The sequence below is a fragment of the Anabrus simplex genome, chromosome 6 (assembly GCF_040414725.1).
Source record: "Anabrus simplex isolate iqAnaSimp1 chromosome 6, ASM4041472v1, whole genome shotgun sequence".
NCBI classification, from domain to species: Eukaryota; Metazoa; Arthropoda; class Insecta; order Orthoptera; family Tettigoniidae; genus Anabrus; species Anabrus simplex.
The window spans coordinates 62552589-62565229 of NC_090270.1; the positions used below are offsets into that span (position 1 = coordinate 62552589).

The window sequence follows — 12641 nt, forward strand, 5'->3', positions numbered from 1 at the left end:
TGAGAATATCTTGGACCCAGAGAATTACAAACGTGGAAGTAATGAGAAGGATGAACACAACACCTCAGTTGATCAAGATAGTGAAATGCCGAAAGCTGCAGTATCTGGGACATATAATGCGCAACACAGATAGATACAACCTACTCCAAAAAATACTCCAGGGGAAAATCAACAGCAAAAGAGGTCCTGGAAGAAGAAGAATATCTTGGCTTGACAATCTTAGAGGCTGGTGCAATATGTCATCAGTTGAACTGTTCCGCTCTGCCACAAACAAGACGAAAATAGCCATCATGATCGCCAACATCCGAAACGGATAGGCACCGAAAGAAGAAGAATGGAAAAACATCCCATTAAAAAAATTGGCGGGTCTATATGACACACAAAAGGGGACAGTCCCATTAAAAATGGAACGTCTGGTGGAAAAGGAAAAGGCAACACTCCAAAGGACGTAAGCTGGAAACTCCATAATGGAAGAGGTCAAAGGAAATGTCCGTACAAGTGAAGGATTACAGCAACAATGTCATACTAGTTCAGAATTCTGCCACAAGATGGAAGCATAATGATAGGGAGAACTTCAAAGTTCAACAGGTCTGGCTGGTGTTAAGGAAACAATTGGAGCTTGGAAGTTTGGATATTCTGTACACAGTAGTGTGCCATGCAATGACAAGGAACTCATAATGAATGTGTGCAGCTAAATGACTGCGAGAGGTTCTGCATAGGGGGCCTCTGAGAAGAAGGTTGGTAATATAGGCAAACTGCCGAAAGATTGGGGTGACAGTACATCAATGTTCTCTGTGAAGGAAGAACAAAGGCACAGACCAGGTACAGAACAGCTCCTCGAATAGCGACTAGCCAATGCTTGACTGCCTTGGAATGTCTCATGGCTCTTCAAACGGCAAATCATGTCTATGTTTTTCTGCTTTTGAAACAAATACAGCCAATGGCCGTAGCCATGTTGAAACACTGGATCCCGTGAGATCTCCGAAGTTAAGCAACATTGGGCGTGGTCAGGAGTTGGATGGGTTGCCACACGCTGTTGGTGGGGGGTAAGGGAATGGAGGAGCGGAAAGAAACTGGCCACTCTACCGCACATAAACTCCGGCTCATGAACACCTCTGCAGAGGTTCAGACCTGCCTTCGGGCCGAATAACCCTTACCTTAAACAAATACACTGGGAACATATTATATAACATTACACTATATTTTCTGGGACTCCAGCAAATTACTCCTGGGCTTATGATATTCTTTTGATAGTAGATATCTGTGTGTGCTAAAAATTCTACACTCAATGAATTATGAACAGAAGAGCACAGATCTTTCTCATCCACCATAAATCGAAGGCTCAAATAAAATGATACATTCTGCAACCCTCCTTGTGGGCTGAGGTGAATCAGACCTCCTACCAATTTTCTTTCTGCTTGTACGTAGGTACAGACATCTTAGCTATTTCCAACGAATGGAAGACTGAACCACTTCTTGACTTGTACAGTATAGTTGACTGAGATGTCACAGTGTGTTACCATACTTAAGAAGCATGCTTACTCTTCTCGAGAAGATCATTGGGATGTTGAGAAGTTCTTAAGACATGCACTCTCATTGCCCGTCCTTACTTGATAGTATTCCCTCGTCCCATGCTGACATGTCGTTCTTTTGATCCTATTTATATGACTATTCGTAACCATTAAAGGCCAATTCATACATCACCGGGATGTGACAGTGTCATCCGTGACATGACGGCTGACAAATAAAATATCGTCGCCTTGTAAACAAAGTGAAGAGTTCCAACACTTTCCACGGCAGTATTCTCTGTCACGTTCAGTGCTTCTCCATGATCCGTGCTGGCAAAATGTTTTTGCTTGCTCATGATATTTTCTTGTTTACACAGATGTGGTATATCTCATCCTACTTCTCTGTTTCCTTCGTATGCTGCAATATTTGTGTGTATTTGTCACAAGAATTTGGGTGATAAATCAGTATAGGAAAATTACAGCTTCTTCAACATACAAGAACATTCATGATTTTGATTTCATTTTCCGTTCTTGTTTAACATATTTTTTCAATTTATCTCATTAATTTTGCATTTACCCTTTTTTTTTTTTTTTTTACAAAATATTGTACTTGTGTACATTCATGTTGCAATAAAAACTTATCGCGAACATGAATGTCATCGGCTGCTATTCATTTCCGAGAATACGTTTTTCTCCAGCAATTCTTCTTAAAGTCTGTTGGTTCAGTGCAGATGTTGCTGATGACTGATCAAGTTATTGTCCACATGAAATATGCGGCCACACAGGTCACATCTAAAGGTGAGTGGAAGACACGGTTGGATCTGACCTAGTAGGTATACTGCCATTCTTTCCATCGCCACAGTTGCAGGTCTCTGGAAGGTGTCTTTCTTTGCAACTTAACGTTCCATTTTCTTCAACAGCACACTGAATGTATTTCTGCTCATTTTATTTGACATACTTCAAACCTTTAAAGATAAAAATTTCATTGTTCCGTATTGAAAGTATTAACGTTAAAAATTAAATAATTGAAAAAGGGGTTCAACCTATTCAATACATAAGAGAAAGAAATGTAGTGATTATATTCTTATTTAATAGTAATTAGAAATGGGACCGGTTTCGACCTTAGTCCAGGTCATCGTCAGCCGTTCAAAACATAAAAAACATGAAAAACAATGCATATGAAAAAGATTAAATGAACTCTGGATCGGTAAAAGATGAAATATAAATTGATGATGGGGGTACAAATTGTGAGTCACTTAAAAGAAAACAGTACGTAATATTATGAATGGTAGTACGGCACACGCAATGATAGGTAAAGTTTCACAATGTTTATGAATAGTGGAGAATAGTCAAATGGGTCAGTTTTTACACTCTGTCAGGTACAAAGTCACAACACTATCGAACAACATATGAAGATCCATAAATATGTTGAAGTCACAGACGAATAGATTTATAGAAGCAAACTGCCAGCTCCCGGTGATCAGCGCGGTACGTTCAAGGTCATGCACTGTGGTCTCGAACGCCAAAGTAGAATGGAGAATATCCTGAAGATCCAGTATTTGCCTCGGTTGCGGGAAGTTAAGTACGTATATATAGAAATATACAACGCAATTCAGTATAATTGAATGAGTAATTGTGCTCCTGCTGAGTTCTTGGAAAACAGTTGACTTGAAAAAACAATTGTAAAGAGAAAAAAATATAGTAAAAAGCGCAATATCAGAAAACAAATGAAAGCATATATGCACAGTACGCTATTTTTTTAAATTGAAAAAATTTAGGTCATGATTGAAGTAGTCTAAGTTGGCGCAATACAAGAGTTATAATTTGAATAAGGAGAACCGAAATGAGGTAGGTTTTTTTTTTTTTTTTTAAGAGGAAGAGTGATAGTGAAATAAAAGAAGAATAAAAGAAATTGAAGTTAAATGGTGTTGAGGAAGGATAAGATAGGGAAAATGAAGGAGGGGTAGTTTAGGGTGGGTTATTGGAGGTATATTTTCATATAAATTGAACCTAGTGTTTCTTTTTTTCTTCATTCTCTTCATTCAGTATTATAGCTGTCCATGACAGTTTGTCAGGGAACAATTAACTACTGAGTTTTCTGAAGTATGAGAACAGACGTGGAAAATTCATGTCGGAAAGAAGGGCTACGGAAACAACACCAACACGTCCTGGGGATGTGTGAATCGACCTTAAGAATAGGGAAAATCCTAATGGAGCTGCGTCAGGATCATGGCCACAACTTTCGACATGGAATATCTACTGGGTGATAGGTACTGTCAAGGATCTGGTCAGTGTAGTTTTGAAATTTTATTGCTCTCATTTCTTTATACATTGAGTTGAGCCTCTATGGACTGCGTGGTAACAACCAACTTCATTTTAGTGTCTAGGTCTTGTTCTTGTTCTGGCTTTGACTTCCTACCAGTATCTTCTGAGCCCAGTGATGAGTGCCTGTTCATGCTCTTCAGACAAAGGTCCTTTCTGTCTTCTGGAAATTTATGCCATTTTGAAACCTTGATAGTTGTTCACCAATCTTCTGAAAGCGTTCCTGTCATGAATTTCTTGGTCTGAAATACCAATCTGCCTCAGATCTTTTTCGTGTTCCTGGAACCATTTCGGCCTTGTTGCCTTAGATTGAATAAAATTCCATATTCTTTTTGTTAGTCGATCATCAGTCTTCCTCAAGAGATGACCATAAAATAATAGCCGTCTCTTCTTAATTGACGCTGTGAGAGGTTCTGTCTTGCTGTACAAGTCCTCATTTGGTCTCATTCGCCATGATCCATCAACCCACCTATTACCTAGGATTTTTCTTAGTATCCTGCGCTCTCTTTTTTTCCAGCTCATTTTATTTATTTATTGTAAACAAATTTACACACCTTCAACACGAGTATCAAATCATTTTCCACCACTAGGCCAGTAGATGTGCTCGGCTAGGACTCCAGCAGCACAGATCTTACCTCACAACCCTCAGCCAACTTAACTTTGAGATACTCCTCATAAGCTTTTTGACACTTTACATTGGTGGATTTTGTTTTGTTTTGGAATCCTGATAAACTGCTCTATTTTCGATAATCTTTAAGTCATTTTATCCATACATCACAATATTTTATGAAAGAAGAACTTTTCTCTCACTTCTTCACACCACAATTTTCTCAAATGTTCACCGTTTCATTTTTCCATAAACTTGTAGACTCCACTGAGAGAAATCAAACGCCACTTCACACGATGTGTTACCACATCGGACTCCGTAGCTATGCTAAAATTTAGCCATAAGACGTGGCAATTTTGTACCTTAAGATGGCTGCACTATTGTATCACTGTCTGGCTCCATGGCCAAATGGTTAGCGTGCTGGCCTTCGGTCCAGGGGGTCCCAGGTTTGATTCCCGGCCAAGTTGAGGAGTCGGGGATTTTAACCTTCATTGATTAATTGAAATGGCTCAGAGGTTGGGTGTATGTGCCTTCTTCATCATTAGAATACATCCTCAGATGTGCAGGTCGCTTATATGGTGTCAACTCGAAAGACCTACACCTAGCCTCTTCGGAGACAACACGCCCTTATTTATTGTATCACCCAATGATGCCACACTGAGGTCAGACTCAGACTTGTTGCTAGATACAGTGGTCCTTCCTTTCTAAAATGAGATATGGAATACTGTTATTACACATGTGATCTAGAAGTTATTTTGATTTTAAAACTTTCATGTTTTCGTAACAACAACTGAAGTGTATGTCCGATCCCTGTACCATTTCTCTACGGAGTCAGGTATGAAGTGAGATGAATCTGCGTAGTGAGCTTTTGTACCTTAAGATAGCTGCACTATTGTATCACTGTCCGGCTCCATGGCCAAATGGTTAGCGTGCCCTTCCTGATGTCAACTTCATCAGAGGAGTTAATGAGATGAAATGAATGACGTGATGTACAGTGTGATAGTAGGACGGGAGAGGGTGAAACCTGGTGCTGGCGCATAGCCTACTCCTGTTGAATAGCACCAAGGGGTCTGCTCAAGGCTTTACGTCTCCATCGATGGACGAATCACTATCAACAGCATCATGCGCCCTCACTCCATATGAGCACTGTGGAGAGGTTTGAAATTTAATTCAGGCTTTTGCCACTCAATCTAGTGATTAAAGATTTTATACCCCCCCTACTCTGCCAGCCAATATTCTGATGGTAAAATGTGTTTCGACCAACAGGACTAGAACTGGCTAACCACGGTGTCAGACCATTTATAGACTTCATGCCTAAAAGAACATGGCCATCAGTCTGACTTGCTTATCAGTGCTTACCAGCTAAGTACTGTTCAGAAAATGCAGATGTATTCTATGTTAAAGAAGTTAAATTTGTATGACATTGTAAACTGGATACAGCAGATGAAATATGTCATAGTTAAAGAAAGAAAAGAAAAAAGAAAACATGTTGAGTGAAATTATAATCCAGTCAATAAATGAAGACCTTGCACTTAGGGAAAATATAAAAGACTGAGACGTGAAGCATGACATTTCTTTTCAGTTATCAAACTTTTATTTATCTTTGGACACTACCAGATGTAATCCATTTGTTCCCACTGTCAGCCATGCATATTCGAAGTGCCTCTTGGCACAGATGAAGATCCTTGTGAGGAGGACTGCCTATGGCATGCATCCTGTCAATGTAGGAAGAGAAGAGAGGAATGGCTGTTGTCGTATCTCCCTCGTCCATGGCATCCAGCCCTCTAGCATAGTCTTCTTCACACTCCTTCATGATTGCCAGTTGTTCTTCCACAGATATTTGCTTTTTACAAGATCTACACTTCACCATTAGTGTTGGCTTCTGCTTTCCTTTAGGTGGATTTTGATGTGGAATTGGTAACAGCTGTTTGCATCCAGCTGTAGTACACCTGAAACAAATTATATATTGTATGTTAACAATTCTGGGGAACGTGATTAGCTCAGCGGCTTAGCTGCTGGCTTCCCACCTGGGAGGCTGAGGTTCGAATTCCGGTCGATCTTTGGTTGAAATTTCATCTCTGAAATCACGTGGTGTCATGTGGCCTTAAAACCCAGCTAAAGCAAAATGAGCCTGGGTGGCTTCAGTGACCTCAGAAATATGAGGTAAGCAGAAAACAAATATTTTTCAAATATTAACATTTGAGGGGCATTTTTTCAAAACTCGACATTTGCAGCAAATATCGTTTTTCAGGAAATGTGTTTTTTTTTATTTTCACTTGGAAGCATATGCATGAAACATTTCAAATTTTCATCAATATTAGTTCCAATAGAGACAAGCACAGTACCTGAATAGAACTTGTTGAAACTTAAGGTGGATGAGGTAAGATTAGAAGATAATTTTCTCAAGTTTTTCAAAAGTCAATATATGCAAATATTCTGGTAAAATGAAACTTCACATTAATAATATAACTGAACGATATACTTTTGTTTATGGAATTATTTACTTATTTTTATTTTTGTTATTTTGTGAATAATATTTTTTAAAATATTTATTGATTTTGAGCTCCATTGTCATACATTTTATAATATAAGCTACTTTTTATTGCAAGATTACATATTATTAGATTCTAATATGCTTAGCATCAAGCAATGTAATATAAAACAAAATCAGGTATTAACCTATATTATCAATCCTATTGTAATGAATGAACACACATCACACAGGTTAAATTAAAATTAAGTCTTACAAAATAAAGTCTACTCAATTAATATTTAAGTACTCATCAAAACACATAGCCATCAGAAGGCTGTTACTTGTCTTCTAACACGACCCTGTAGAAATCCACAGTATCATCCGGTATTTCAAAAAATTTCACCATTCTTTGTTTTTTGCTCACCAGATTTTTCTTTGGTAAAACAGAAGATTTTAGCCATGCTTCATAGCTGGATTTCATTTTCTGAACTTCATCTTCCACTGGGTATGCAAAGTAGGTATCCTGTACTGATACGGAGACTCTCTTATGTCTCTTATTACATGTGATAACACGTTGACTATTCATTTTAAATGGCAACCTAGTTCGTAGTACCTTCTGTGAACTCTATTTTAGATCTTTGATTTCTCAGTCGCTGCTCAGAATTTTAAGGGTGCCATGCTTCTCTAAGATATCATAATATTGTTTGGGAGACAATATGTCTTCCCGTCTTCTGTAAGATTTCTCAGTACTACCGAACACTCTGTCTGGAGCCATGTAGCTGTGTTCCCGAATAGGGAAGAAATGGAAAATATTATTGGATAATGTGCTTTTTTCCAAGAAAGCAGAAAGTGTGGCCAGGATGACACTGTTTTTGTTTTGGCTGCTACAAGAGTCTGAGAATAAATGTATCGTGGTAGAGACATCTTTGTGCAGTTTCTTTTCTAGGTTAAAAAGAAAGTCCAATGAAGCCGAAGCAACTTGGTTGCAACCTCTTGAGGATTCTGTTTCTAGCCAAGTATAGAAAAATGTGTCTTCCTTTCTTTGCTCCTTTGAGTGAATCATGATGCAGAGCTTGTATAACCACACTTGTCTGGCATAGAAAACCTCACTCACTGATAACTTCGGAATTGGTTGATTCTGTTGCATGTCGAAACATATCTTGATGACACCTGGGTTTTCTTCTTTCATTATTTGATAAAACTGCTTTGCACAAAGTTTATGCAATCTATAACTTGTCCTTAATTCATTCTTCTTCTCGAGGCATGTTCCTGTCTTTATTTTCATCAGACTACTTGTAATTTTAAAGTGGAGCAGGTATCAGTGTGAGGAGTTTTGAACATATCGAAACACTTATAGAATATATACTTGTATTTTGACAGCGAGCACAGTTTCAATCCAGAACTTTTCCTTTCTTCACAGAATGTCTTCCACATCCTATTGACTGAGAGATATGATGGTAAATATCTCTTAGACTTTCCTCTGCCATGATGGCTCTCTCTGCATTTATACTTTTTGATGTGATTCTTAATGGCAACCGTTATGTCCTTGTGTTCCTTGCCTGTTCTGTCACCACCTCGATTTTCCTTAGGTAACTTCCCAGTATGATGAAACCTACTAGCCAGATAAGATAATGTGTCCTTTGACATGCCAGAAATTCCTTGAAAAGTTGCAGCACAGACAGGAAGTATTTTACCAGTTTTCGTCCTAATGCTGTATTTCACAGAAACATTTTTCTTCTTCCTAGCACTTTCAGTGTTCACTACCCTGCGCTGAGGTGTGGAAATGTGCATATACTTCAATAGAAACTTGTCTTGATCGATCTTGTTTAAAGAAGTCACATGGTGATGGAATTCGGTGATATCTTCATAGCAGAGTTCAGCAGCTTTGCATTGTATCATCATTTTAGTTTCTGTATTTGTGGGCAAGTGTTTGAGTCCATGAATGCATTAAATATTAGGTTCATTTTTAGTTCTAGCCAGCTTTCCAGGTACTCTCTTCTTCCACAGACACATTCACCGGCACGCCAGTTTCAGAATCATCAGATTCATTATTCATACTGTTGTAGAGTGAAATAGTTCCTCACACACTAACTTGTTTAAAACTTCTCAAGAAGTGAGTTTCATTTTGTCTACGACAATGAGACTCGATAGACTTGATCACGCGAACGAGACCGTTACTTTGAGAAAGCCAGGCCACTAGAGAGGACAACCACCTACTGCACACCATTAGAACTTCATTGACGGTTTCCACTAGATTACTACAATTTACTATGCATCTGTCTTCTACCTAACACAGCTTCTCATATTTTTATATGCGACCCTTCCGACCCCTCTATAATAAGGCAAAACACCAGCCAACATTATGAAACAATAATGAAGAAAGGGACCGCTAGATTGAGAAGATATTGAGAATGCTGCTATTTCTAAAGCCTTAAATTTCATGGTGTTTTTTCTCCTTGTCACAGGCTTTTCGCCTGCAGGTTAATTCAGGCTTGGTTTCTCTCAAAAATGTTTGCTCCCGCTCTCCTCCTGACCAATTTGATGTGATGGGTTTCCACTAGGATGATTTTGACAGCAATTTCAAACTGTCTTGTCATTTTTAAACCAATAATTTGTAAACTATGAGGTCCACAACCTCACCATGCGCTACTATTATTTGTTTCCATCTGCATCATTTGTTTTCTCATTCCCTTGTTTCTTAGGTTAACGCAGTTTTTAGTATCAATTATTATTTCAAATTAACACCTGTTTCACTGAATTTTGTCGCAGTAAGTTTTTTGCTCTGCATATTGATGTAAATATTGTATATTTGTGCTAATTTTGTTTTCCGTCTAAGCTCTCTTTTGTTTTTTTGTTTACTCTTTCATTATGTTTTTTAGCATTTTTTCAACTTATATTATGTAAATTATTCCAACCCGCCTAATTTTTTTCACTGAAGATGGCTCAAGCGAGCCGAAACATGTCTGAATCTGTTTGCTCCGTCTAATGACGGAATATATGATGTATTGAACAGGAGGATACCCTCATTTTTCGCCATTGTAAAATGAGGGCTAATCGCGGGAACATGTGGCATGCAGTTCCAAGAATACATCCTTTCAGTAACTGAGTCCGACATTCCATTGTTCCACAGAATAACACTTCTGATTATCCATGAGAATGCCACGTGATTAATAGTTAACTGCATTTATCGAGTTTTGCTTTAACTTTCCGAGAGCATATATCGACTTTTGCAAAACCCTAGTGATTTCAACCACTTCGATATATGGCAAATATCGACTTGTGCAAAAGATGATTGCGCACGATGGTGAGCAAGGACAAACTGATAACATTAGCGTGCATAACTCAATTTCAATTTTTTTTGGTATTTTATCGAGTTTTGAGAAAAACACTCCTCAATTCTAAACAAACATTTACATTTTTCTCCATTAGCCAACAGACTCCTGAATTTTAAAACAATATATTCCTTTCCTTTCCTTTTGTTTTTTACTGTGCTATAGTATTTATTTTCTTTACCTTGCTATACAGAATTTTGAGTTAATATTTTCCAATACATTCCATGAAACTTCTTATGGTACCACATCATGCACGCTAATTAAAAGGTAAGTTCTAAATAAACTCCTAATTTACTCAATTTACCTACCCTAATCAACATTTCCCTTTCCTCATAATTAGGAAATGATTTTCACTTAAATTCCAAATAGTCCAAAACACATTCCACGTTTCTCACAAATTGTGGGGCAGATGACCTAGAGGTTAGGCCCCTTTTAAACAACAAGCAAATTGTGTATTAGAGTTTGTAGTCTTATGGTGAGGCACACTTTGTAGTCACCTTCGTGGGACTTCACCAAGTGAAAGGGAATGTTGTATCCAAGGCATACGTGAAAATCATTTTCATTTTTTCATATTAGTATTTACCACAATTTTGTACAGAAATATGGAAGGTCTAGTGAAAAAGGCAAGCCGTATATACCTAAAAAGTTTTGTAATGTAGGTACAGTAATGCTATGTTATAAAAATAATACTTTTATATTAGGTAATACACTAGGTAAGAACACATGCCACAGTACAGTGGCTTGCTTCTGTATGCTGTGAGTCACTCCAGTCACAAGAGCAAGCTACCTGTTGTGACAAACACAGCACACCTGAACGAAGATCAGAGTAGTATAATGAATCACAACAAGCACGCAAACTGGTTACAGCATGTAACTTAAGAGTAATATTTACAAACACTTCCTGTGTGTCATATACACAGACACCAGTGCCATGGTCATTTTTTGGACTGTCACCCATGTGCAGCGAGTACATATGTGTTTGCAAACACTCGCCTCATGTAGGACGTAAAGCAAAAGGGAGAACATTCACTTTTGTCCTTCCGTACAATAACAGCTGTATAATATTGTAGCATATACACTTCCTATACACCCTTCACATTTTTGGTATAAGTTTACCTACAATATGAAAATGAACACATCATAGGATAAAAACAATAAGAGGTCAGTACCAAAACAGGGAGCAACAGAAAGAGGAGACAGGGACAAACAATGAAACCCAAAAGAAATGCATGCCGTCTTCAAATAGACAGGCTCTTTCTTCATTGTTCCCAGTTCTTCTATGTCTGTTTCTTCTCAGCCCTCATTTCTGCTTCTGCTCTGGCCTTCTGACCCCAACGTGGCAGGTTCGATCCTGGCTCAGTCCGGTGGTATTTGAAGGTGCTCAAATACGTCAGCCTCGTGTCGGTAGATTTACTGGCACGTAAGAGAACTCTGCAGGACTAAATTCCGGCACCTTGGCGTCTCCGAAAACCGAAAAAGTAGTTAGTGGGACGTAAAGCAAATAACATTATTATTATTCATTTCTGCTTTTCATCTTCATCAGGAGGGCAGGCATCAACACTCACTGAGGGGCTGACTTGACATATCTTCAGGCTTGATGTGGGATAAGATGAAAGTCAAATAAATCGAGGAATAGGATTTGTCACTGGTTTGTTCCTTTCCATTACTTATTTGACCTACTGGGATCCTTTTCTCCTTCTATGTTTGTCTTATGTTCCCATTCTGTTACCACTTGTATTCATCTTTACCTTCTTGTCCCTTTTTGTTTTCCTATCATCATCATCATCATCATCATCATCATCATCATCATCATCATCATCATCATCCATTTCTCTTGTCCACCTTTCACCAGGTTGGGATGTTTATGGCAACTTTCCGTCTTCTTCTATCCAACCACCATTGTCCCAGTTGCTGCACACCCTTCCCACCATTCATAGCGGAGAGTTTCAACAATACTTTCTCGCAGTCCACCAGTACACTCACTGTTCCACGTTAAATCCAATTACATGTGATTTATTTCAGACCTGCTCTTTTTCACTGCACGTGACCTGTCAAATTTTCCATTTTATGATGGATCCTGAAGAAGAGGACAGAATTAGGAAGCTCTTAGAAGGTGTAAAGAATGAAGAACACTACAGAAACAAAGTGCTTAGAGCTCAATAAGATGAAGTACAAGAAACAATTTATTACTGATAATAATCGTATGGCCTCAGCTACTGTGTGTAGACTTTTTAATTTGATGCCATCTGGCTGTCTGCTCATCAATTTCAATGTTCTGTTTTACTTTAGGCCTACTAGATGGTAGACAGAGTAAAATGGAACTCTCTTGGGTGCCTGTGGCTGAGATTTAATGAATTTTGACGGGTAAACACCAAATGTATCACCAGAGATCTTTCACA

General features: G+C 38.4%; 1 protein-coding gene across 1 annotated transcript in view; it reads right to left on the reverse strand.

The window, feature by feature from the left end:
- Window positions 1-6008: 6008 nt before the first annotated feature.
- The window catches only part of Smyd4-2 (SET and MYND domain containing, class 4, member 2), a 69470-nt gene continuing 62837 nt past the window's right edge, over window positions 6009-12641 (reverse strand). Inside the window, exon 11 of the mRNA XM_067149007.2 lies at window positions 6009-6386. Coding sequence (XP_067005108.2) covers window positions 6035-6386 — 352 coding nt within the window. The 3' untranslated portion in view covers window positions 6009-6034. The remainder of the gene's footprint in view (window positions 6387-12641) is intronic.